The sequence below is a fragment of the Pelodiscus sinensis genome, chromosome 29 (assembly GCF_052426305.1).
Source record: "Pelodiscus sinensis isolate ZL-2025 chromosome 29, ASM5242630v1, whole genome shotgun sequence".
Taxonomy (NCBI): domain Eukaryota; kingdom Metazoa; phylum Chordata; order Testudines; family Trionychidae; genus Pelodiscus; species Pelodiscus sinensis.
Window position 1 is genome coordinate 10,685,577 of NC_143080.1, and position 21,208 is coordinate 10,706,784.

Here is a 21,208-nt window from a genome sequence, read left to right on the forward strand (position 1 = left end):
CTGACACGGGTCTTTGCCTGCCCTCAGATTTACCCCACAATTTATGGGCAGGCTGTGAATGGCCCACAGTGGCCTCTTTAGCTTCTTCACCGGAGCTACCAGTGGTCTCCAACCTGTTTACACCCAAGATCACTTTTTAAATGACAGAACGAGCCAAGATCTACTGCCGCTTCCTTCCCCCAAGACACCAGCCCTTTCTTGAAGCCTCACCCCTTCCTTGAAGCCCCGCCCCGCCCTCTCCATTCTCCACCTCTCCATCACTTGCTATCCCCAACCCTTATACTGATGCTTTTTTCCCTCCAATTCTTAAAAACCCTTCTTTTGGAAGCCCCCTTATTCCTTGTGGAAAGAGGCATACAGAGGTTACTGAAAGAGCATGTTTGCTCTCTAACTAAAAAAAGTGGAAGAACAAACACATCCCTGGATGTAGAAGAGTTTTTCTGAGAGATCTCTGGAATCCTGAAGAACTCCTATAATCTAGCCGAACCCTTGCTGAGTTGAGACAGGATGTGTGGGCTCCGGGGTGGGAATGAGGGATTTGGGTGTGGGAAGGGGTGAGAGATGCAAGCTCTGGGAGGAAATCTGGATGCAGAAAGAGGTGGAGAAAGGGATGCTGGCTCAGGGAGGGGTCTCCAGGCCGGGCAGTGTTGGGGTTAGATGGAGGGTTGGGGTACTAAGCAAGCCACAGGATGTGAGGGTGCAGGAATTTGGGTTGGGGTATGTGAGGGGCTCAGGGCAGGGGGTTCCAGTGTATGATAAGCTCAGATCTAGGGTCTGGGGGAAAGGGAGTGCAGGAGTATTATGATGCTGTGGCCAGATGGAGGCTTGGCCCCAATTGGGGGTTTGCTGGTCAGGCTTCATTTTGAACTAAAATACCGTGTCAAACACAAAAAGTTTCTGCATTGTCTTTATTTCTGAGAAGGGCAGGGAACCTGTTTTGAATCGGGGTCACTGACCCACAGAAAAGTCAGTTGGGGGCCACACAAGTGAGATGCAAAACGATAACTCCTCCAAAACTCCCCAAGCTTCACTAATGAGGCTCCAACTGTGCTGGTGGGAGCAGGGGACATGGTATTGGCGAAGGGTGCTAGTGGGTGCTAGGGTAGGGGACAGGGTGCCAGTGGGGGCAGGGTTCTGCAGCAGGAGACAGGGTGCCAGTGAGGACAGGGTTTTATGGCTGGGGGCAGGAGAGAGGGAACAGGGTGCCAGGGGGGCAGGGTTCTGCAGCAGGAGGCAGGGGACAGGGTGCCAGTGGGGACAGGGCTCTGTGGCAGGGGACAGGGTTCTGCAGTAGGGGATAGGGTGCCAGTGAGGACAGAGTCCCCTGCACCCACCTCCTCCCCCCAGACCCCACAGAGCAGGGAAGCCCACACACATGCCCCCTCCGGTGCCGACTTCCCCCCTCTCACAGAGAAGGGAAGTCCCAGCACGTGCCTCTGGGGACTCCCCTGGATAAGCTCCTGGCACGCCACAGACCTGAGGCAAGGAAGCAGCCAGCGCATTTCTGGAACCCCTGGAAGTGATGGGTAGCTCAGGACTTCCGTCCTCCCAGCGGGAAGCCGCCACTACCTCCATTGTCGCTGGAGGTAGGTGGTGGGGCTTCTTGAGGGTGGGGGAAAATGGGGGGGCCCAGAACACCTCGTGATTGACTGGTTGAGGCCTCGCAATCGACCAGTCGATCATGAACAATGGGTTGGTGACCACAGCACTAGACAGTACCGCTGGAGCGCTACACACTGTGGCCACTGTGCTTGGTGCTGAGTTGGATCAATGCACCCGTGCTGGAGTTAGGGTCAACTCCATAAGGAGGGCACAGAGCTGAATGTCCTGCTCCTTTTCAGTCCTTTGGCCAAAGGACTTGCAAATCTCGCACTTGTCATTATGTGATCTTCACCCAGGCAGCACAAGCAACTCTTGTGTGGGTCCCCATTGGCATAGGACATGTGCAGGTGTTTCAGGATTCAAAGCCTGGGGATTGGAGCATACCCCAACCAGGGCGAAGTCCCACAAGGGACAAGGTCTTTAACTAGCTATGGCATTACACTACTAGGGAACTAGATACATGCAAGCTATGAAACACTAATGTACGAACAAACAGCTACAGCGGTTAGCTGGAGCAAAAGCGGTTCTGTGCACCATCACTGGTGGCAAGAAAGAACTGAGGGAGGAAGGAAAGCACAATGCCCCTTTTACCATGCCATGGAAGCACCATTCCAAGGGTACGTCTAGACTACAGGCTTTTGTTGAGAGAAGTTTTGTCGACAAAGAGTGTCTAGACTACATCCAGCTCTGTCGACAAAGCAAGCCACTTTGTTGACATGACAGTTTAGACGCAAAGGACAGTGTAGATGCAATAACGCCTTCTGTTGACAGAACTCTGTTGACAAAAGGCATTATTCCTCGTAGAATGAGGTTTACAGCCGTTGACAAAACTGCTGAGTTCTGTCAACGTTATGTCGACAGAACTCAGCGGCAGTGTAGACGCAGGTATAGTTTTGGTGACCCTGTAGTCTAGACATGCCCCAAGAGTTGCTAGAGGTGCTCCTTTACTGGTACCGCTAGGGAAAAAAACCTCCAGCACCAGTACATATGGCAAGCAGGCACATCTGCTGTGGACATGCACAGCCACTCAAAGAAGAAACCTGCCGTCCAGTGAGCTACCTAAGGAGCTCAACCTATTTACCCTAATAAAGAGAAGGTTAAGGGGTGACAGGGTTATCATCTGTAAGTACCTGCGTGAGAAACAAATATTAAATAATAGGTTTTTCAATCTAGCAGAGAACGTTATAACATGGTCCCATGTCTAGGCGTTCAAGCTAGACATATTCTCATGGAAACAAGGCATATATATATTATTATTATTATTTTTAACAGTGGAAGTAATTAACCATTGGAACACCTTACCAAGGGTCATGGTGGATTCTCTATCAGTAACAATTGTAAACTCGAGTTTGGATATTCTTCTGAAAGATTTGTTCTAGGAATTGTTTGGGGGAAGTTCTATGGCCCATGTTATTCAAGCAGTCCAATTAGATGGAATCTATGAAGCACATGCTCATACATTAGCAAAATTTAATCTGGGTCCTGAAAAAGGCTGCTTCCCTGAATCAGGGCCAGAAAACCAAGTTTTAAAATTGATAAATATTCTAGACTCAGCTGGTCAGATTCAGCCCTCCTGAATTCCAGCCCCTGAATCCTAGAATCCTAGAGCTGGAAGGGACCTTGAGCGGTTATCGAGTCCAGTCCCCTGGCCTCACGGCAGGACCAAGCACCTTCTAGCTCATCCCTAACAGGTGTCTGTCTAACCTGCTCTTGAATGGATGGCGATTCCACAACCTCCCTAGGAAATGTAGTCCAGTGTTTAACCACCCTGACAATTAGGAATTTTTTCCTAATGTCCAACCTAAACTTCCCTTACTGCAATTTCAGCCCATGGCTTCTTTTCCTATCCTCTAAGGCCAAGGAGAACAATTTTTCTCCCGCCTCCTTGTAACACACTTTTAGATACTTGAAAACTGCTACCATGTCCTCTCTCAGTCTTTTTCTTTCCAAACTAAACAAGCCCTGTTCTTTCAGCCTTCCTTCATAGGTCATGTTCTCTAGACCTTTAATCGTTCTTGTTGCTCTTCTCTGGACCTTCTCCAATGTCTCCACATCTTTTTTGAACGGTGGTGCCCAGAACTGGACACAATACTCCAATTGGGGCCTAATCAGCGCAGAGTAGAGCAGAAGAATGACTTCTTGTGTCTCTCTCACAACATGTTAATGCAGCCCAGAATCATGTTTCCCTTTTTTTTGCAACAGTGTCACACTGTTGACTCATATTTAGCTTGTGGTTCACTATGACCCCTACATCCCTTTCTGCAGTACTCCTTCCTAGACAGTCGCTTCCCATTCTGTATGTGTGAAACTGATTGGTCCTTCCTAAGTGGAGCACTTTGCATTTGTCCTTATTAAACTTCATCCTATTTACCTCAGACCATTTCTCCAGTTTGTCCAGATCATTTTGAATTATGACCCTGTCCTCCAGAGCACTTGCAACCCCTCTCAGCTTGGTATCATCTGCAAACTTAATAAGCATCCTCTCTATGCCGATATCTAAATTGTTGATGAAGATATTGAACAGAACCAGTCCCAAAACAGACTCCTGCGGAACCCCACTTGTTATACCTTCCCAGCAGGATTGTGAACCATTAATAACTACTCTCTCAGAACAGTTATCCAGCCAGTTATGCACCCACCTTATAGTAGCCCCATCTAGGTTGTATTTGCCTAGTTTATTGATAAGAAGATCATGTGAGACCGTATCAAATGCCTTACTTGGTATACCGCGTCCACCGCTTCTTCCCTTATCCACAAGCTCCCTTATTATCAGATTGGTTTGACATGATTTGTTCTTTACAAATGCATGTTGGTTGTTACCTGTCACCTTATTATTTTCCAGATGCTTGAGGATAAATTCCTTAAATCTTCCAACCCTTGTTGAGGAAACCCCAGAATATTGATTCAAAACCCAGGGCTGAATTAAGAAGGGGGATATAGGGGGTTGCAGACCAGGGTTCCATGCTAAGGGACACCCCACAAAAATATCTCCACACCACCAATAGTGCAGATCTTTTTGCAAGGCTCCCATAGCCCCAGCCCTGGCTGCGGGCACTAAAGCCCAAGAGTATTATCCTGTCCTGCCTGGTGGGGGGAGGCAAAGGCAGTTCCATGTGCTGCTGCTCTTCCCCCCCACCTTGCGGGGCTGGTGTTGTGTCTTTTTGAACGCCAACCTCCTGTCCTGAGCCCCTTTCCACAGTCCAAACCTCTTGGTGTCAGTCTAGAGTCCCCTACTGCACCCGAAACGCCTCATCTCCAGTCCCACCCCAGAACCTGCATCCCCAGTAGGGTTGTTAGATGCTGGGTAATTGAATAATCACGTAAGCACACAAAATATTGTTGGTTACACGAATAGTTAATAGTCCCTAGGGCAGGGCCAGCAGCCAGTGCACTCCCAGCCCATCCCGGGCAGCCCCCTGCTATCCTACGCTGCTGCCTCTGTATCTGATAGAGGGAGCAGCATGGGGGGGGAGGGGCAGGCTTTTAAGCTGGCTCCTTTCAGACCCAGCTCCTGCCTGTCCCGTTTCCTCTGTAGAAGACAGCAACGGGGGGCCAGATGCAGAGTCATTATGTGCAGGGAGCTGGCTTCCCTTGCGTATTGGCTCCAGTCTACCCTCGCTCAGCTTCTGTGTTGCTGCCTCTCTATCAGAGGCAGTAGCACAGGGGCAGGGTGGGAAAAGGATCTGGTGCTTGTGGGGAGCTGTCATTTAAGCTAGAGATACATTGATACAGAGACAGCGGGCGGGGGGAAGGTGGGAGAAATGCATATAGTAGGCAAGATTAATTGATAAGCCTAGGTTTATCAGTTAATTGTATAGTTGACTACATGTGACATCCCTAACCCACAGTCAGAGCCCATGTCCCCTCCTGTACCCACCTTCCTGCCTCAACCCACAGCCCCCTCCTGCACTCTGAACCCCTCATTTTTGGTCCCACCCTGGAATCTAGAGGGCCCCACAAAAATCTAATGGCCCCAGGCCCCCAGAAGAGTTAACTCAGTCCTGTCCAAGTCTAACATAGCTCATGAACTTGTGGAACTGGCTGTCAAAATGTAAATACAAGGGCTGTTAAAATGTGTTTATTTTGGTGAACATGTAACCGCGGAAAATTTCATTTACATGCTGAGGGCACGGGTGAGTCAGCTCCATGGGAACCAGTGCATGCTGGGAACCAACTTTTAAATCCCCTCACTGCTGCCTCTGATCCAGAAGCAGCAGGAGAGCAGGGGCAGGTAGGCCACGGGAGCCGGTATGCACAAGGAGCCGGCTTAAAAGCCCATGAGCACTGGCTCCCTCCAGCCCCCTCTGCCCTGTTGCCTCTGATACAGGGGGAAAGGGGGCTGTGTGTAATCGTGAAGGTTTACCGATGAGTCCAGACTCATCAGTTAACTGTTCACACGTTTACACTATCACATCCCTAGTAAATACCCCATTTGAAAAAACAATGAACTGGTCACTGAGATTTAAAGTGAACAAACAAAAGCTGCCTCAATTCTAGGGGCAGCAAAAATCAACCTGAAAGATCCCTCAACTATCTGCAGAGCAGCCACTCACAGACATACGCAACTCCATCAACTGGGTGACAGCAGAGGTGCTGGGACAGCCACAAGCAGAGGAAAGCTTAATCTGAGCTCCAGCGCCTCAGGACCATTAGGGACCCAAAGAAAGAAAAAACTTCCATTTGCCAAAGGGGAGGGGGAAAAATTGGTGGGGAAAGGACTTTTATTTCCAAGTTTCGAGAAGGATCTTACAAAACATGAGTTTAAAAAAAAGGCAAAACATACATTGACAGGGTCCTTGTAAGCACCTCTTCACATTATTCTAATGGTGGTAGGAAATTCCATTTAGCTGTGTATGAATTAGTCCAGTAATCCTGATCTTTGTCAATTAATGACATGCATCTTTCCGCAGAGAATTTCCCCTACGCTGTGCAGTTCTGAGTTTGTTATTTCACCTTGAAAGAGAAAGAATTGATCAGAAACATAAAAAACCCTTTTTAAAAAAGGGCTGTAATCCCCTGCTGTTTCAGTACATGGACCCCTGCGAGTTCTTCAGTCCCGCCCAGCAGCACTGCCTTGCTTTTCCAGCTAGGCCAGCAGACGTCTATTTACACCAAGCAACCCTCCTGCTAGTTACGTTCTGGAGATCCCTGGGGAAGAGGCTGCCAGTGCGAACGGTGTTGTTTTGTGTGTGTGTGATGGAGCTAAATGCCCACTGGGGATTGGGATGAGATCAGCAAATTCATTTTCATCCTCATCAAGTTTTTCTACCCAAATCTTCAAAGCTGAAAGGCTAGTGCATTCATCCACAACAGCCCCCTGTGTCTGGGTATGCAAACAAACCGCTCTAGAAAAATCCTCAGGAAATAAACACAGAGAAAGCCATGGCAAGGAAATGGAAGTGGGGCAGTTCCGTTGTCTGCAAGTTGCCCCTCACTTCAGACTATTGTGACAGATTGTAGACACCACCCAAAATAAACAAAATCCATCATGCAACAAAACCCCGAGCAAGCCAAAAACAAACATCCCTCCCCAGCAAAACTGTTTTATATACACTTAATTTCCAGCTTAAGTGTAATCAACACATTTTAAAGTTCATACAGATGCCATAATAATTAGAGTAACAAAATTAGCTATTTCCCATTGTCTTTAGAACAACCAAAATTCAAGCCGTGGAGGCAGAGGGCTAAAACCTAGTGTCTCTTGCAGGGGCATGCGGTCCCACTCCAGAGAGGCTGAAGGCCTCCTTCACGTCCTATTCCAACCAGAGATCACCCCTCAAGGGCTGAATGTCTCTCGCTGTTTCCAGTCATCTGGAGTCTGACTCTGGCAAAGTGTTTGTCACGGGAGCCAGAGGATGAAGTGGAGAAGCTGAGCTCCATTCCGGGCTTCTTCTCCAGGAAACCCAGGTGTCTCTTATTGCACAGCTCCAAAGCACGAAAGAAGGGTACGAGCCATGCATTGCCTTCCTAGCTACCCTGATCACATGAAACAAGCAACCATAAACTTCCCAGCCATCGGCGTGAAAGAGGGTATATATATTCAGCACGCATTCAATACAGTATAGCAAGCAGCTATCATTTCCCTTTAAAAAAACCCCAAATATCCAAAATCAAGCCCCCTCTCCCACCCTTTTATCACAGTCCAAGTGAGGCAACCAATTCCAAACACAACACAAAACAAACTCAACGCTCAGGGTTGTTTCTCCCAAGAAACACCATTGATCTGAGAGTCAGCAGAGTTTAACAGCAGAATGACCAGTATGGAATGGGGTGTGCTGGAGGATGGAGTGTGACAGAGACAAAGAGAGGGAAAGAACATCTGTCTGGCAGCTGTGCAGCTGGGAACTAGAAGAGTGTAATGCAGGGGTTCACAACTTTTTTAAGGCATCCGGACCCCTTTTCAGTCTGTTAAAATGTCATGAACCCCCCTCCCTGGAGGAGAAAAGAAAAGAAAAGAAAAGAAAAGAAAAGAAAAGAAAAGAAAAGAAAAGGATTGAGCCCACCGCAGTAGTACCATCACGGACCACCAGGGGCCCACGGACCACGGATTGGGAGCCACCAGGGTAATGGAATGCTAAACTGTGTTTTACAGTTCAGCCACTAGGTGCCTATGTGGAAAATACCTTATTTAAATTAACCTCAGTCAGACTTGCAGAGCATTAAAGGAGCTTCTGATGAACACATCTGGTATATATAAGCAAACTCTACAGCCAGTCCACATCTGGGACAGAAGAACATAACCTGGTGACAGGAGCAAACTAAGAATAGAAACAGAAAACAGCAAAAAGGTTTCAAACAGAAGGAACAAAGCAACAGAGATTGCAGGATCTCAATGCAATGAAGAACTTCAGCTTTGACAAACTTTCACAATGGACAGACTGGAAACAATATATTCCAAGATTTCACATTGCTACCAAGTTCTACAAGGAAACTGGTGAAATACAGGTTCCTTAATTTATGCTGTGTGGAAACTTTACTGAAGACAAAGATGACTATGAAAGTGTTCTGGCTATGGCTAAAGCTTTCTTTACACCCCAGATGAGATGTGATTTATGAAAGAGAATGTTTTCTCCAGAGAATTCAAGAACCAGGGGAAAATGTTGAATGTTTTATCAGAGCGCTGTATACAATGCCTGAAAACTGTGGTTTTGGAAATGCAAAACATGAAAATAGCAGAGACAGTATGCTATTGGATTTACCAATACAAACTTTTCACAGCAGCTACAATTGAAGAGAGATTTAACCCTAGCCACAGATTAACACAGAGCAAAGCATTCTGAGCTGGTGAAATAGAAAAACCTAACACTGACTTAGAAACAGGTAAAGACACTTGGGTGTTTAAAGTCATTATCACAAAACACCCGAGGCAAAGAGAAAGAACAAAGTCTTGGACAAAGTCTTATCCCGAGAGATAAGGCATACAGTGTAATAAATGCATGAAACGTGGACATTCTCCAGTTATTTGCTCTACCAAAAGCAGTCAGGGAATTGACTCATATTAGAAACAATCAAGAGCCATTATTTCTGGGATCTACCTCGTGTGATGACACAGAACCTACCTGGAAAGTGAAATTGAACATTCATAGCAAGACTTGACTCAGGTACGGATGCCACAGTCATCTCAGAAGAGACATACAATAACCTTCAATATCTCCCAGAGCTCAAGCCATCTCACACAGCTCCAACTAGCCTTGGCAATACTCTGCACTGCATGGACCAGTTCATCACAGAAACAATTTATAAGACAAAGTCTTTGCATTCAGAATGCATAGGATCAAAGACCAACAACCTTCTCAGCTGTAGCACGGCAGCCAAGAGAGGCCTAGTGAGAAAGGTGGAAGAACTCCACATACTGGACTTTTGAGAGGCAGTCCAGGACAAATCGACTTTCTTAAGTTGAGCCCTAGAGTGTACAAACATCTCTACCAGACAAACCTGGCAGGAAACTAGCAGCAGTTTGAATGCTTTCAGAGGACACCGTTAGCTGATCATTGTGGACTATTTGCCAGGTACAGTATATACAATTAATGTACTTGAAAAACATAACATGTTGCAGTGTTATCAAGGAAGTGCCCTTTTGCTCACTTTGCTATTGCAGTGCAACTAGTGATGGACAATGGACCATAATTCACTGCAGCAGAGTTTAAGTCATTCCAAATGAAATATGATCATGATATTACTAGCATCCCACTTTACCCACAGGCGAATGGAGAAGAGAGAGAGCTCTACAGACAGCCAGGAAAACCTACAGCAGGAAGAGCTATTCATTGCTTTTTTGAATTACAGATCAACAGCAACAACAGCTACTGGATACAGACTAGCACGACTCCTGATGGGAAGACAACTCACAACTCCTGTTTCAGCTTCGGAAAAGAATGTATTTCCAAAGTGGCCACGTGAGAAGAGAGGAGACAAATTGGAAGAAAAGGTTAAAAAAAAAAAGCTTGTAAGCACTTTTCAAAGAGATGTCACTCAGAAAACCGCCAGGTCTAGACTGTTCCTGTTAAATTGGATGGAGAAAAAAGCGGGCAACTCCGGCTGTCGTACAGAAAAAGAATTCAGCACCCAGATTGTGTGTGACCTAGACCAACAGAGGAAAGTTCTACAGAAATTGTTGACATCCACAGTTTGCTCCGTCAGTTCTTTCTGAGGAACAAACGCCACACAGGGTAGATGCAAAGTGATTCCTTAAAGATTCCAAACCTACAACCGATGGCCAGATGGCCTAGTGCTACCCGTTGGGGTTGGGTAATTAGAACAGTATCACTCAGAGGCACTTAACAGTCTGATACGTGCTGAACTTCAAAGACAATGGGTGACTCTTGTGAAGGGCAGGAATGTAGAACTTCACAGAGATGGAATGGGAAGGATAAACTTGTGTTTTGCTGCTCAGCCACCGTGGCAGTGTGTGTACCACACCGGATGTAAAGGCATGTCATGTCTGGCAAAGCATGACAGGAACGTATGGTGAACACAGGCGCTGTGTGTACGATGCACGCTCAGCGCCCGGTCCGTGTCTGGCACAGGAATGTGACAATGTGCAAACTTTCGTGGTGCCAGGGGCCTTTCATTCCTTACTCTGAGCTTCCTGTCAGAAATCTGCAATGAGACCGAGACTGACCAGACTGCTTAGCAGCACGAGTTGCATTGTAGCTTGCAGCTTTAGATACAAACCCCCTGTCGGCACAAGAGACAAAGCGGGAGAGCTCCGTTTTCCAGTTCTTGGCATCATTCAGGCGCGGAGGACGTGGACTGTTTGAGTCCACGGAAGAGGAGACGCAGGGGCGGGGATGGGCAAAGGATTCTGTCTCTAACACCCTACGGAATAAATACCTTTGCACCATGACATGCCCTGCTGTTGCAGGAAAAACAGCAAGGTGGGGAGGAAGGCAGGGCGGAGAGCAACCCCCCCACAGATCAGACACAGCACTAGAAGATGGGGGAGTGCTCACGCCTTCGTATCTGGTGGGGGGTGGGGGGAACAGAAGAGCTCTGATCTGATCCTGAGGGATTTAGTGGGACAGCCACTTGTGGGAGGGAAGATGGGCGGTGGCCGTGCTCTGCGACTGGGAGAGGGATGGAGGAAGGGTCTGGGCAGCAGTGACCCAGCAAGGCATGATGGATACACAGACGCTAGGAGAGGAGGGGAACCCTCCCCCCTGGATACGTGGAGGGGGAAGGCTGGTTTAGAGACCTCTCACCTAGACGGAAGGTCTCTCAGGGGAGGCAGTCCAGGGGGCCACATTCTGGCCCTGAATGCTTCCGGCTGTTGATACCTCAGGGTAGCGGGTGCCTCGGCTCCTGGGCAGCTCTAACTGGGCGATGCTCTGCCCTCCCCCTGTGGCCCAGAAACTGCCATCCCCTAAACTCCCATGGGGCTGGGACCGCAGAGCAGACAGGGCAGGTTTGTGTCTCTCGGGACGTGAGAGGGAGACGCTGCCGCCAGGCCCTCATGGTGCCCCCGCCCCTTCGGCGCCTCTTCCCTGTCCCGGCCGCGGCCATTCTGCTGTTGCCCTTTGCTGACCGTGCGTGTCTGGTGTGGTGCTCTCGGTCCCTCCCCCTCCCCCCGGCTCCCCCATTAGTCTTGCTGCTCGTTCATCTCCATGTCCGACACCAGGATGTTCTTCTCGGCGGATTCGCTGGGGTTGGAGGTGGTGCGGCTGTAGCGGGCGCTCTCGAAGGCCCCGCGCTCCGCGCTCCGCCGGCGCTTGTACAGGTAGACGGTGAGGGCAATCAGAGCGCACAGCGCTAGGGCGGAGAGGACGACCACGGCGATGGCTGTCGTGTTCTCGGGGAGAGCTGAGGGAGACAGGAAAATGCCCATGAAGCTCCCAGCTCGGCTGAGGGAAGGCTGGAGCACAGCGAGAGGGGTGAACTGGCCAAGGCCCGGCCGACTCAGGCCTGTAACTCTGCCCCGGCCCTTTCCCAAACATGCGGGCTGGGCTCCTCTCGCTCTATGCGGGATAAGGCCGGTCCCTGCACCAGCTCCCGGGGCTCAGAGGTTGGGAACTAGGCCCCCTAAGCAAAGGTGGCTCCCCAAAGGGCTGGGGGGTTTCTGTTTCCTTGGTCACCAAGGGGGCATCTCTTCTGCCTGGTGCCTCTCAACGTGCCAACCTGCAGCACATGGGCCTCTGGCTCCCAGCAGCTGATGCCCCTCCTGTCTTGGACACACAGAGCCCAGCCGTAGAATCAAATGTGGCTCCTGCCCTGGGGATTCACAGGGAAATCTCTGGCCCCTGCCAGGAGACGGGTGCTACAGACATTCCCCTTGGAATTCACGGGAAACAGGCTGCCGGACCCAGGGACTCCCTCTGGGCCGCACAAGCCCTACAGCTGGGGCTGGACAGCGCGTGCCCATGCTGGTCTGTGACCCTGCTGTGCCACTCACCGGATCGGGAGAAGCTGCTCTCCTCAGCTGCAAGGGAAACGGAGAGAGGAAGGGATCAGTAGCCTGCCAGGGTCCTTCCTCCCAGAGCCATGGCTGCCAGTGGGGAAAGGCATTCCTCCCCGCCACCCAACCCAGACTGCTACACCGGGCTGCTGCAATGCACAGTATGTGCCCAGTCTGGGCAGTGCCTCCTCCCTCCGCCTGGACTGCCTGGTCCCACCAAGCCTGTGGCGCACTCGTGGAGGGCCCTGGCCCTTGCTAAAGGGGCCCCTCACCCGCCGAGTCCCTGGCACCCCCGAGCCAGACCCTCACCCGCTGAGTACCTGGTACCCCCGAGCCAGTCCCTCACCCACTGAGTACCTGGCACCCCCGAGCCAGACCCTCACCTGCCGAGCACCTGGAGCTCCCTGAGCCAGACCCTCACCCGCCGAGTCCCTGGCACCCCCGAGCCAGACCCTCACCCACTGAGTACCTGGTACCCCCGAGCCAGTCCCTCACCCACTGAGTACCTGGTACCCCCGAGCCAGTCCCTCACCTGCTGAGTACCTGGCACCCCTGAGCCAGACCCTCACCCACCGAGTCCCTGGCACCCCGGAGCCAGACCCTCACCTGCCGAGTCCCTGGCTCCCCTGAGCTGGCCCCTTACCTGCCGAGTCCATGGCACTCCCCGAGCCGGCCCCCACCCAGTGAGTCCCAGCCCTGTGCTCCTCTCACAGCTCCACTGATGCACTTCACTGATGATCTGCTACTTGCCCCCCACAGCTCGGCTATTGCAATTCAATCCGACCCGCCACAGCTCTCACCGTGTCAGCCCTGCCCTTGCCCGGAGCACGGGGAGCCAAGGGCACTGAGCTGTACTCTGGGTGCTGTGCACAAGGGGCTGTGATGAACCTCGCCCCTTCCCTCCCCAAACGCCCCTCTCCGGGCCTGAGGCCAGGACACTGGACTGCTCTGAGCCAGCTGGGGGTTCTCTGGTTCTCCAAGTGGGAGGCCCCGAGCCACCTCAGCCACCCCCCTGGGGCCTCTTACCTCGGGGGATCTTACAAATGACCCCCATGGTGACATTGGAGCAGGAGCCCAGGTGCCACACCCCGGTACTGCCCTGGATCCAGTAGCAGCTGTTCTGGCTGAGCATGCTGGGCCCAGTGTCGTGCTGGCCCCAGTTGGAGTAGTTCATGGCTGTGTTGTCGTGCCAAACCAAGGTGCCTCCTAGGAGAAGGCGAGAAACCGTCACACAGCGCTGCCGGGGAGCCAGGGCCCTGCCCAGCTGAGAGCAGGGGCTGGTGCTTTGCCAGGGCCCCTCCCTGGCATCACACGGGAGCTGCCCTCGCGCTCAGCCTGCAGGAGCCGCCTGCGGATGTGTCAGTTCCCAGCATGCAAAGCTCTGTTCTGACGTCAGCAGCCGTCGCCAGAGTCTCTCGGTTCCAGCAAGGACAACGACCCGGGGGCTGCCCGTGGCCGCCCCTAGAAAATGGCTGAATCCCTGGGAGGTCCCCTTAGATCAGCCCTTGGGGTGATCCAGGCATGTAGGAGACACTGTCACAGACCAAGCTCACCGTTGGGGGAGATCCAGCCTCTCCTCTGTCTCCTCGTCGTCTTCCACTCACCCTGCCAGCCCCAGGCGCCTAGAGCTACACGGGCCCCGCATGCCCAGGACACACCTTCGCCCGGGGAGACGGGACACCGTGCCTGAGAGTGCCTGACTTCCACACCCGCCGGCTCCTCGGTGCGAGTCCCCACGGCTCCCGGGTGCAGCGCGTCAGTGGGGACAGTCACACTGAGCCCTTATCACGCGGCTCCCCAGTACATCACCACGCACTGTAGCGCTGGCGGGACGGTGCCAGCATCCCCATTTGTGCAGGCCGGGGAACCGAGGCAAACAGCAGCATTGAGCTGTCCTGACTCTGCCCACTGGGCCATGCTGTCCCCTGACACCAACCATCTGCAGAGATCTGGAGGCGCTGTGCCAAACGCTGCAGTTTCTAGGACCACTGGAGCCAGACAAATCCCTCCCAGGACAACGTGTTTCTTTTACCTTTGGGGTTAAACGCCATCCCCAGCCAGGCGCCCTTGGACTGGCTCTCGTAGGCCTGGAGATGCTCCCAAACGAAGATGTTCTCCGTCTCGTCCTGGATGGATAGCACGGTGCCGCCAGCTGCCGAGGAAAAGGCACCTCAGCCAGGACCGTGATGGGGCCAGCCATAGGCACTGAATTCCCCTGTAGCTGGGGGTGCTCGACCCCCGCAGCCCCACCCCTGCCTTTTCCGGCCTCTGCTTCACCTCCACCCCTTCCCCAGCTCCCCCCTCTGCTCCCCGAGCATCCCCATGCTGTTTGGGGCTGGGCAGAGGGAGGAGTCAGTCAGTGGACCTGCCGTCAGGTGAGAGTGCTGGGGGGGTGCCCCGTGGGCCTGGAGAGGAAGTGACACGTGACGATCAGTTGATCGTACACCGAACGCGGAAGAGATTCGGCTGGACTGAGCGTGACGGAAGCGGGGAAGCCCCCGGGCATCAGGCTGGGAGAAGGGGGGGTGACGGTTAATTTACACTGGCCGCGAGGGAGACGTGGGACTGGCCCCGCACAGGAAGGGGCGGCAGCTGCACTGCTGGGGTTGTTGAAACCAACCAGAGAAGCCACCTGCAGGCACGTTAGGGGAACAACCCTGCCTGGGCAGCGGGGCCCCGGGATCTCACCGCTCCCGCTCGTGTTCTGAGGCTCCGGCTTCTGGCGCCTCCCCCCGTACCTTTCTGGCACCTCCTCATGGCGTCCTTCTGCCCCAGGGTGACCTCCATGTGGAACGCGTAGCAGTGATCCCTGAAGGGGATCCAGGAGGAGTCCTCCACCGACTTGGGGCAGCTCCCGTTGTAACTCCACTTGTGTGACGGGGGGGACCCTGCCAAGGAGACAACGCAGGGCACTGAGATTTTCTTTCCGCTGAGGGGAGGGGGCCTCCCCCCCGCCCCAAGGCCCCATCGCCACCGTGCCTCTTCCCCGGCCCCAAGGTCCTGCCCCTCGCTCTGCCTCCGCGCCGCCCCCTCGCTCAGGGCTCTCCCCCAGGAGTCACAACCATGTGGTGACTCCTCCAAGCAGCTGATCGAAGGCGCCACCAAACAGCTGGTGGGGGCTGAGCCCCCCGTGTTTTCTGGAGCAGCCGTGGAGTCGGCACCTATGAGGCGAAGCCAAAGACCAGCTCAGGAGGGAGCAACCCAAGGGGGAGGGTGGAGGAGACCAAGCGGCTCCTTCCAGGGAAATGCTGCAAGCAGGCGCACTGCTGCAGGCCCCCAGTTTAGGTCCTGCCTTGCAAGGATGGGCGGGCGGGGGCATATCTGGGACACCTGCCTGCCTGGCCAGCCCCTGCTAGGGAGCACCCCCTAGCTCAGCCTGCGGCCTGCTCGGCCAGGGCCTCCGAAGCTCCAGCCAGCGCATGGGAGCGCCCGACGTGCAAGCCCCGCTCCCTGGACCTGCCCCATATGCCTCTTCCCCCCGCGCCCCGGTAGGCTGGCGCACACACCTGAATTGACCCTGCAGACAGCCCCTTGCAATTTGGTGTCGCAGCCGGCTGTCCGCCACGTCCCATCCACGTCCATGTAGGAGCAGCCCGTGACCTGCTGAGGCTCCCCGTCCTGCCAGTTGGCGTAGGAAAGGCTCTCTTCCGTGAACCACGAATAGCTCCGGCCTCCCTGCAAACCAGGGGAAGGCTCAGGGGCAGAGCATAACCCCGCCCCTCCTGCCAGCTGAGGGACAAGCCCCTCCCTCCTACCTCCTCCTTGGCCAGGCCAATCCAGAGAGGGGCCCGCAGGCTGCTGATGGCCAGGCTGAGGTACGCCTGGGTGTAGGGGTCCAGCACGCTGGCCAGCGTGGCATTGCGGGTCTCGCACAGCAGCACGGCCTCCTGCCACTTGAGCGGCTTCTGCAGGATGCGGTAGGTGCTGTTGAGGTAGGACAGCAGGGAGGTCGGGGACGGGGGGGAGCTGGTCCGGGAGCTCAGAGCTGGGTCTGAGGGAGGAAAGGGGCAAGGTCAGATCTCCGCTCAGAGCCCATTGGCACAGCAGCGACGCCCTCGGCACGGCGCCAGCTGGCCCAGCATGTGGGCACGAACGGGACCCCGGGAAAACGCCTCGTGGTACGGTCACCCCGGCCTCCCACGGGGAAAAGTGCTGCTGAACGGTCGGGGACACGCCCGCCCCAGCAGGCCACAGCCAGCCCCGGGGGAGAAAGCGGAAACCGGATGCAGGTTTCTCTTTAAACCTGGAGCCAGACTGAGAGCGCGCCTGGGCACCCCGGACCAGCCTGACTCTCAGCGCTGCGACTGATCAGCACATGGGGATCCGGGCTCCAGGGAGCTTGGTGCTGCCCGTGTGCAGAGCGAGCCAGGCTGACTTGCAGATGCAGACGGGGCCGGGTCAGCGGCCAGCTCAGCCCGGGTGGGGCAGGAGATCCTGTGCAGCATGGGCCAAAGGGCGGGCGCGTGGAGCGCAGAGGCAGGCTGCTACGACGTGGAGGAGGGCGCGGGTGTTCGATGCAGAGCGGCTCAGCGCCGTTTCAGAGACAGACTTGACGCGTCCCAGACCCACACGCTTGGCCAGGATCTGAAAGCGAGCCGGCCCTCCGGGCCATGGTGGCCTACTTGGAGCCTGCATTGGGGCCCTAGCCCGGGCCTGCCTCAAGCAATGCAGGCTCAGGCCTGGCAGCCCAGACACCCCGGGGAGGGGCGTTCTAGAAATGGTGGCGGTGTTTCTTTGCAGCCAGTTGCTGGATGCTCTCAGCTTGCACACGGACAGCAAGGTGTCTGGGTGGTGCACGGGCACTAGTGCTTTCTGCAGCCACGTGGGTTGTGTTACACGAGAACTTGGACCTTCAGCCTCATGAGTGTGCCTGGTGCCAGAGAACCCAGGGAGCACACGTTGCCCAGAGACTGTGGGATGCTCAGGGCCCGGGGCAGGGCCAATCTGGCAGCAGCAAAGCCCAGCTGCAGCCCACGACCCAGGCAGGTGCACACATGGAGCCGTGTGCCTCATTCACCAGGCGATGGTTACACTCCCTGCAGGAGCTGCCCTGGGCAAGGCACCGCCCCCCGGGGCTCCCAGCCCCCCGTACCTATGCTCCGCTGGCAGATGTAGCCGTGCTTCTCCTCCAGGCAGTTCCTGTCGTCCCAGCGGCCAGTGAAGTGGGGCGGGGAGCCGTGCCAAACCACCGCGCAGTTAGTCTGCGGAACAGAAGCCGGCAAGGTCACCGCTGCCGCTGCGAGCCCTGCCCGGGGGAGGGGTCCAGCCACCGGGGCAGCCCCGCACGCTGGCCCAGGCTGGTCTGAAGCATCCAGTGGCTTGAGGTTCCACAGAAAGCAGCCCCCTTCCCAGGCATTCTCGGGCTGCAGCTGCAGCGGGTCCCACGACAACCAGCCGCCTCGGGTCCCGGGTGTGTCTGGAGGGTTGGTCCTGACGCGTGGCCGCCCCCGAGCCCAGCCCTGGGGGTGAAAAGACTCCTGGCCCTCCCTCCTGGCAGTCAAAGCAGGGGCAGAGATCTGGCTGCTCGAGGGATTGCCCTGCCCAGCCGTGGCGCTGGAGCACTGCCGAGTCTCCGCACCCTCCCAGGTGCGGCAACCGCCTGAAGCTGCTCTAAGTGGCGCTGGGACCCAGAGCTGGCTGCTGCCGGCCTCTGGACTGGGGTGGGGAGAGGGCGAGGGAGAACAAAGGGGGCACAGAGCCCGTAAATCCCACCCCCTCCTCTGGGGCGCCGAATGGAGCCAGGGATCCGGCCTGGAGAGTGACACTCGGCACCAACCCAACTCCATCAGCTCAGCCAGGGGCTTGTCAAGCCGGGCTTAAAACCTCCAGGGATGGAGATTCCACCCCCTCCCTAGGGAACCCATCCCAGCACTTCCCACCCTCTAGGGAAACAGCTTTTCTTCAGATCCAACCTAGACCTCCCCCACTGCAACTCGAGCCCATTGCTCCTTGTTCTGCCACCTGCCACCACTGAGAACAGCCTCTCTCCTTCCTCTCTGGAACCTCCCTTCAGGGAGTTGAAGGCTGCTATCAAATCCCCCCTCACTCTTCTCTTTTGCAGACTAAATTAGCCCAGAACTGGACACAATACTCCACACGTGGCCTCACCAGAGCCGAATAAAAGGGAATCATCACTCCTCTGGATCTGCTGGCAATGCTCCTAATGCACCTTACTACGCCATTAGCCCTCTAGGCTACAAGGACACTCTGCTGACTCTTATCCAGGTTCTCATCCTCTGCATCTCCGGGTCCTTTTCTGCCCAATTGCTGCTTAGCCAGGCGGTCCCCAGCCTGTAACTATGCTTGGGATTCTTCCGTCCCAAGTGCAGGACTCTGCATGTGATCTTGTTGAACCTCATCAGATTTCTGTTGGCCCAATCCCTCCAGCACACTCCCTCTGTCCAGTCTGTTTCTAAACCTGCCGAGGGGCAGGGCTCCCTCTCCAGCCCCTTGGGAGGTTCTTGCACAGCCAGGGAGCGTCCAGTCCCACCCACGTTTCCCGTTGCCCGTTGTTCATGCCAGACTCCTAGGTACCCATCCCCCTCCTGCCTCCACTGGGCTGCTGCCACAGGCTCCTTTCCTGGCCCGGGGGTTCACACCCTTCAGAACCTTGCCCCGGCCTCCTGTCCCCGTGAAGCCAGTTGCAGAACTGGACAGCCAGTGCCGGGAAGAGAAAACCTCAGGGCTTCAGCAAATCCCTCTCCGGGATCAGGAAGCCATTGGGCGGCGGTGGGGGGGGGAGGGAAGGGAAGGGCCCACCGAGTCGCTTACCGGTTTGTCGCTAGCTGTGGAGGTGCCGTAGCCGGAGGGCTCCCCCGGCGCCCAGTTGACGTAGCGGACGGGCTCCGATTCCACCCACTGAAACTCCTTCTTGGCATCGTGGAGGCCGAGCCAAAGGTCAAAGGTCACGTTGGGCAGGACGGATGTTACAAAAGCTGAGAGGCGGGAACACAGAGGCGGGAGGGACCCAGCTGACCAATGGCGGCAGCGCGGGTTCCCGCTGAAAGCACATGCTCCCGACGCCTCGGCCTTCAGCCCCATGGAGGTAGGTTCTGCGCCGGGCGGCTCTCGGACCCACAGGCTCCTCGCATGTAGCCCTCAGGGCCCTGGGATCCCCTAGCCATGCCCAGCCACGGCAGCAGCAGAGGCCTCTGGCGGGTGCCCTACCTTGCTCCAGGTGGTTGGAAATGGTGGCCAGCACGGCGCCCTGACTCTCACAGGCCTGCTTCGCTTCCTGCCACTTCACCTGCTCCGCCTTGTCGTGGCCCTTGATGCTGAAGCACTAGGCAAGGCCCGAGGGCAGATGGGAGAGAGGTTCAGGAGGCATTTCCCACCCGCCCGCCTGCCCGCCCCTCGCCGCCATGCTCTCCCTCCCTCCCTGTGCTCCCCGGAGCTTGGCTCAGCTTCCAAGTGGGCTCACGCAGCCCTGGGGAGCCCAGTCACGGAGCAGAGCCCCGACGCGCTAGGCGCTGTACAAACAGAACAACCAATGACCTCTGCTATTTTACCCCCTGACAAACACCCCCACATGCACCTGTTCCCCACCCACATACTCCCCTCCCCTGGCTGGCCACAAGCACACCTTGTACCCGACCCACTAACCCACACACACGTACCCGCGATCCCTTCACACATCCACACAAAACCTTCTCTCTCTCTCACACACACACACACACACACACACACACACACACACACACACACACGGAATGTCTACACTTGCACCCTCTTTCGAGAGAAGGATGCAAATGAAGACATTCGAAATTGCAAATGAAGCCGGGATTTAAATATCCGTGCTTCATTTGCATATTTGCATTATGGCGCTAATTCGAAATAACAGACGCTGTGCAGACACAGTTATTTCGAGAGAAAACCCTTCTCTCGAAATAACCGGTAAACCTAATTGTACGAGGAATAAGGGTTATTTTGAGAGAAGGGTTTTCTCTCGAAATAACCGCGTCTACACAGCATCTGTTATTTCGAAATAACGCCATAACGCGATTATGCAAATGAAGAGCGGGATATTTAACTCCCGGCTTCATTTGCAGTTTTGAATGTCGTCATTTGCATCCCTCTCTCCAAAGAGGGTGCAAGTGTAGACATACCCACAGCCCCTCACCTCCCACATACTCAATGTGCCAGTTCACTTTCCTCGGGCCCTCAGGCAGCTAGTGGAAAGCCCCAGGAATCCTGCCCCTTGGGGGCCCTAACCACCACTGGGAGCTCAGAACCGCACCAGGGCTCTCTGTCCACGCACAGGAGCGTCACTGGACACGTGTGGGGGGGAGGAGCAGATGTGGCGCCTGCCTGCCTGCTGGGATACCTTGTTGAGGAACGGGATCCAGCCCCATGCACAGCCGCCAGGAACAGGAGCGGGCACTGGGGGCAGCGAGGGCTTCAGGGCCGTGGTGTTACTCCGTTTGCAGATATACGGCAGCGCCGTGAGACACTTCTGGTCCCCCCAGTCTTCTTCAGAGAGAGAGAGAGAGAGGGGGGGGGTATGTCTAGACTATGGGGTTTTTTTTCGAAAGGAGATATGCAGATTTGGTGCTAATTTGCATATCTTCTTCCAATCGCTTTTTCGAAAGTGAAAGTAGTCTGGATGCACTTTTTCCTGAAAAAAACCCTTTTTTCGGAAAAAAAACTTCCCAAAACCAAAAACCTACAAAAAGGAAGTTTACGCGGTTTTTCAAAAGAGGGTTTTTTTCTCAGAAA

General features: G+C 54.7%; 1 protein-coding gene across 2 annotated transcripts in view; it reads right to left on the reverse strand.

Annotated features, from left to right (window-relative positions):
* Positions 1 to 6,305: 6,305 nt before the first annotated feature.
* MRC2 (mannose receptor C-type 2) overlaps positions 6,306 to 21,208 on the reverse strand; it is an 85,417-nt gene continuing 70,514 nt past the window's right edge. The window contains exons 20-30 of one of the 2 annotated variants that reach the window (XM_075911591.2): positions 20,817 to 20,959; positions 19,661 to 19,775; positions 19,265 to 19,428; positions 17,586 to 17,694; positions 16,249 to 16,484; positions 16,000 to 16,168; positions 15,232 to 15,381; positions 14,526 to 14,645; positions 13,520 to 13,699; positions 12,491 to 12,517; positions 6,306 to 11,901 (exon numbers count right to left, since the gene is read on the reverse strand). In XM_075911591.2, the coding sequence (XP_075767706.1) occupies positions 11,681 to 11,901; positions 12,491 to 12,517; positions 13,520 to 13,699; positions 14,526 to 14,645; positions 15,232 to 15,381; positions 16,000 to 16,168; positions 16,249 to 16,484; positions 17,586 to 17,694; positions 19,265 to 19,428; positions 19,661 to 19,775; positions 20,817 to 20,959 (1,634 nt within the window). In that variant the 3' untranslated portion in view covers positions 6,306 to 11,680. Of the gene's footprint in view, positions 11,902 to 12,490; positions 12,518 to 13,519; positions 13,700 to 14,525; positions 14,646 to 15,231; positions 15,382 to 15,999; positions 16,169 to 16,248; positions 16,485 to 17,585; positions 17,695 to 19,264; positions 19,429 to 19,660; positions 19,776 to 20,816; positions 20,963 to 21,208 lie in introns of both variants that reach the window. The other variant, XM_075911590.2, reaches the window with a different exon arrangement.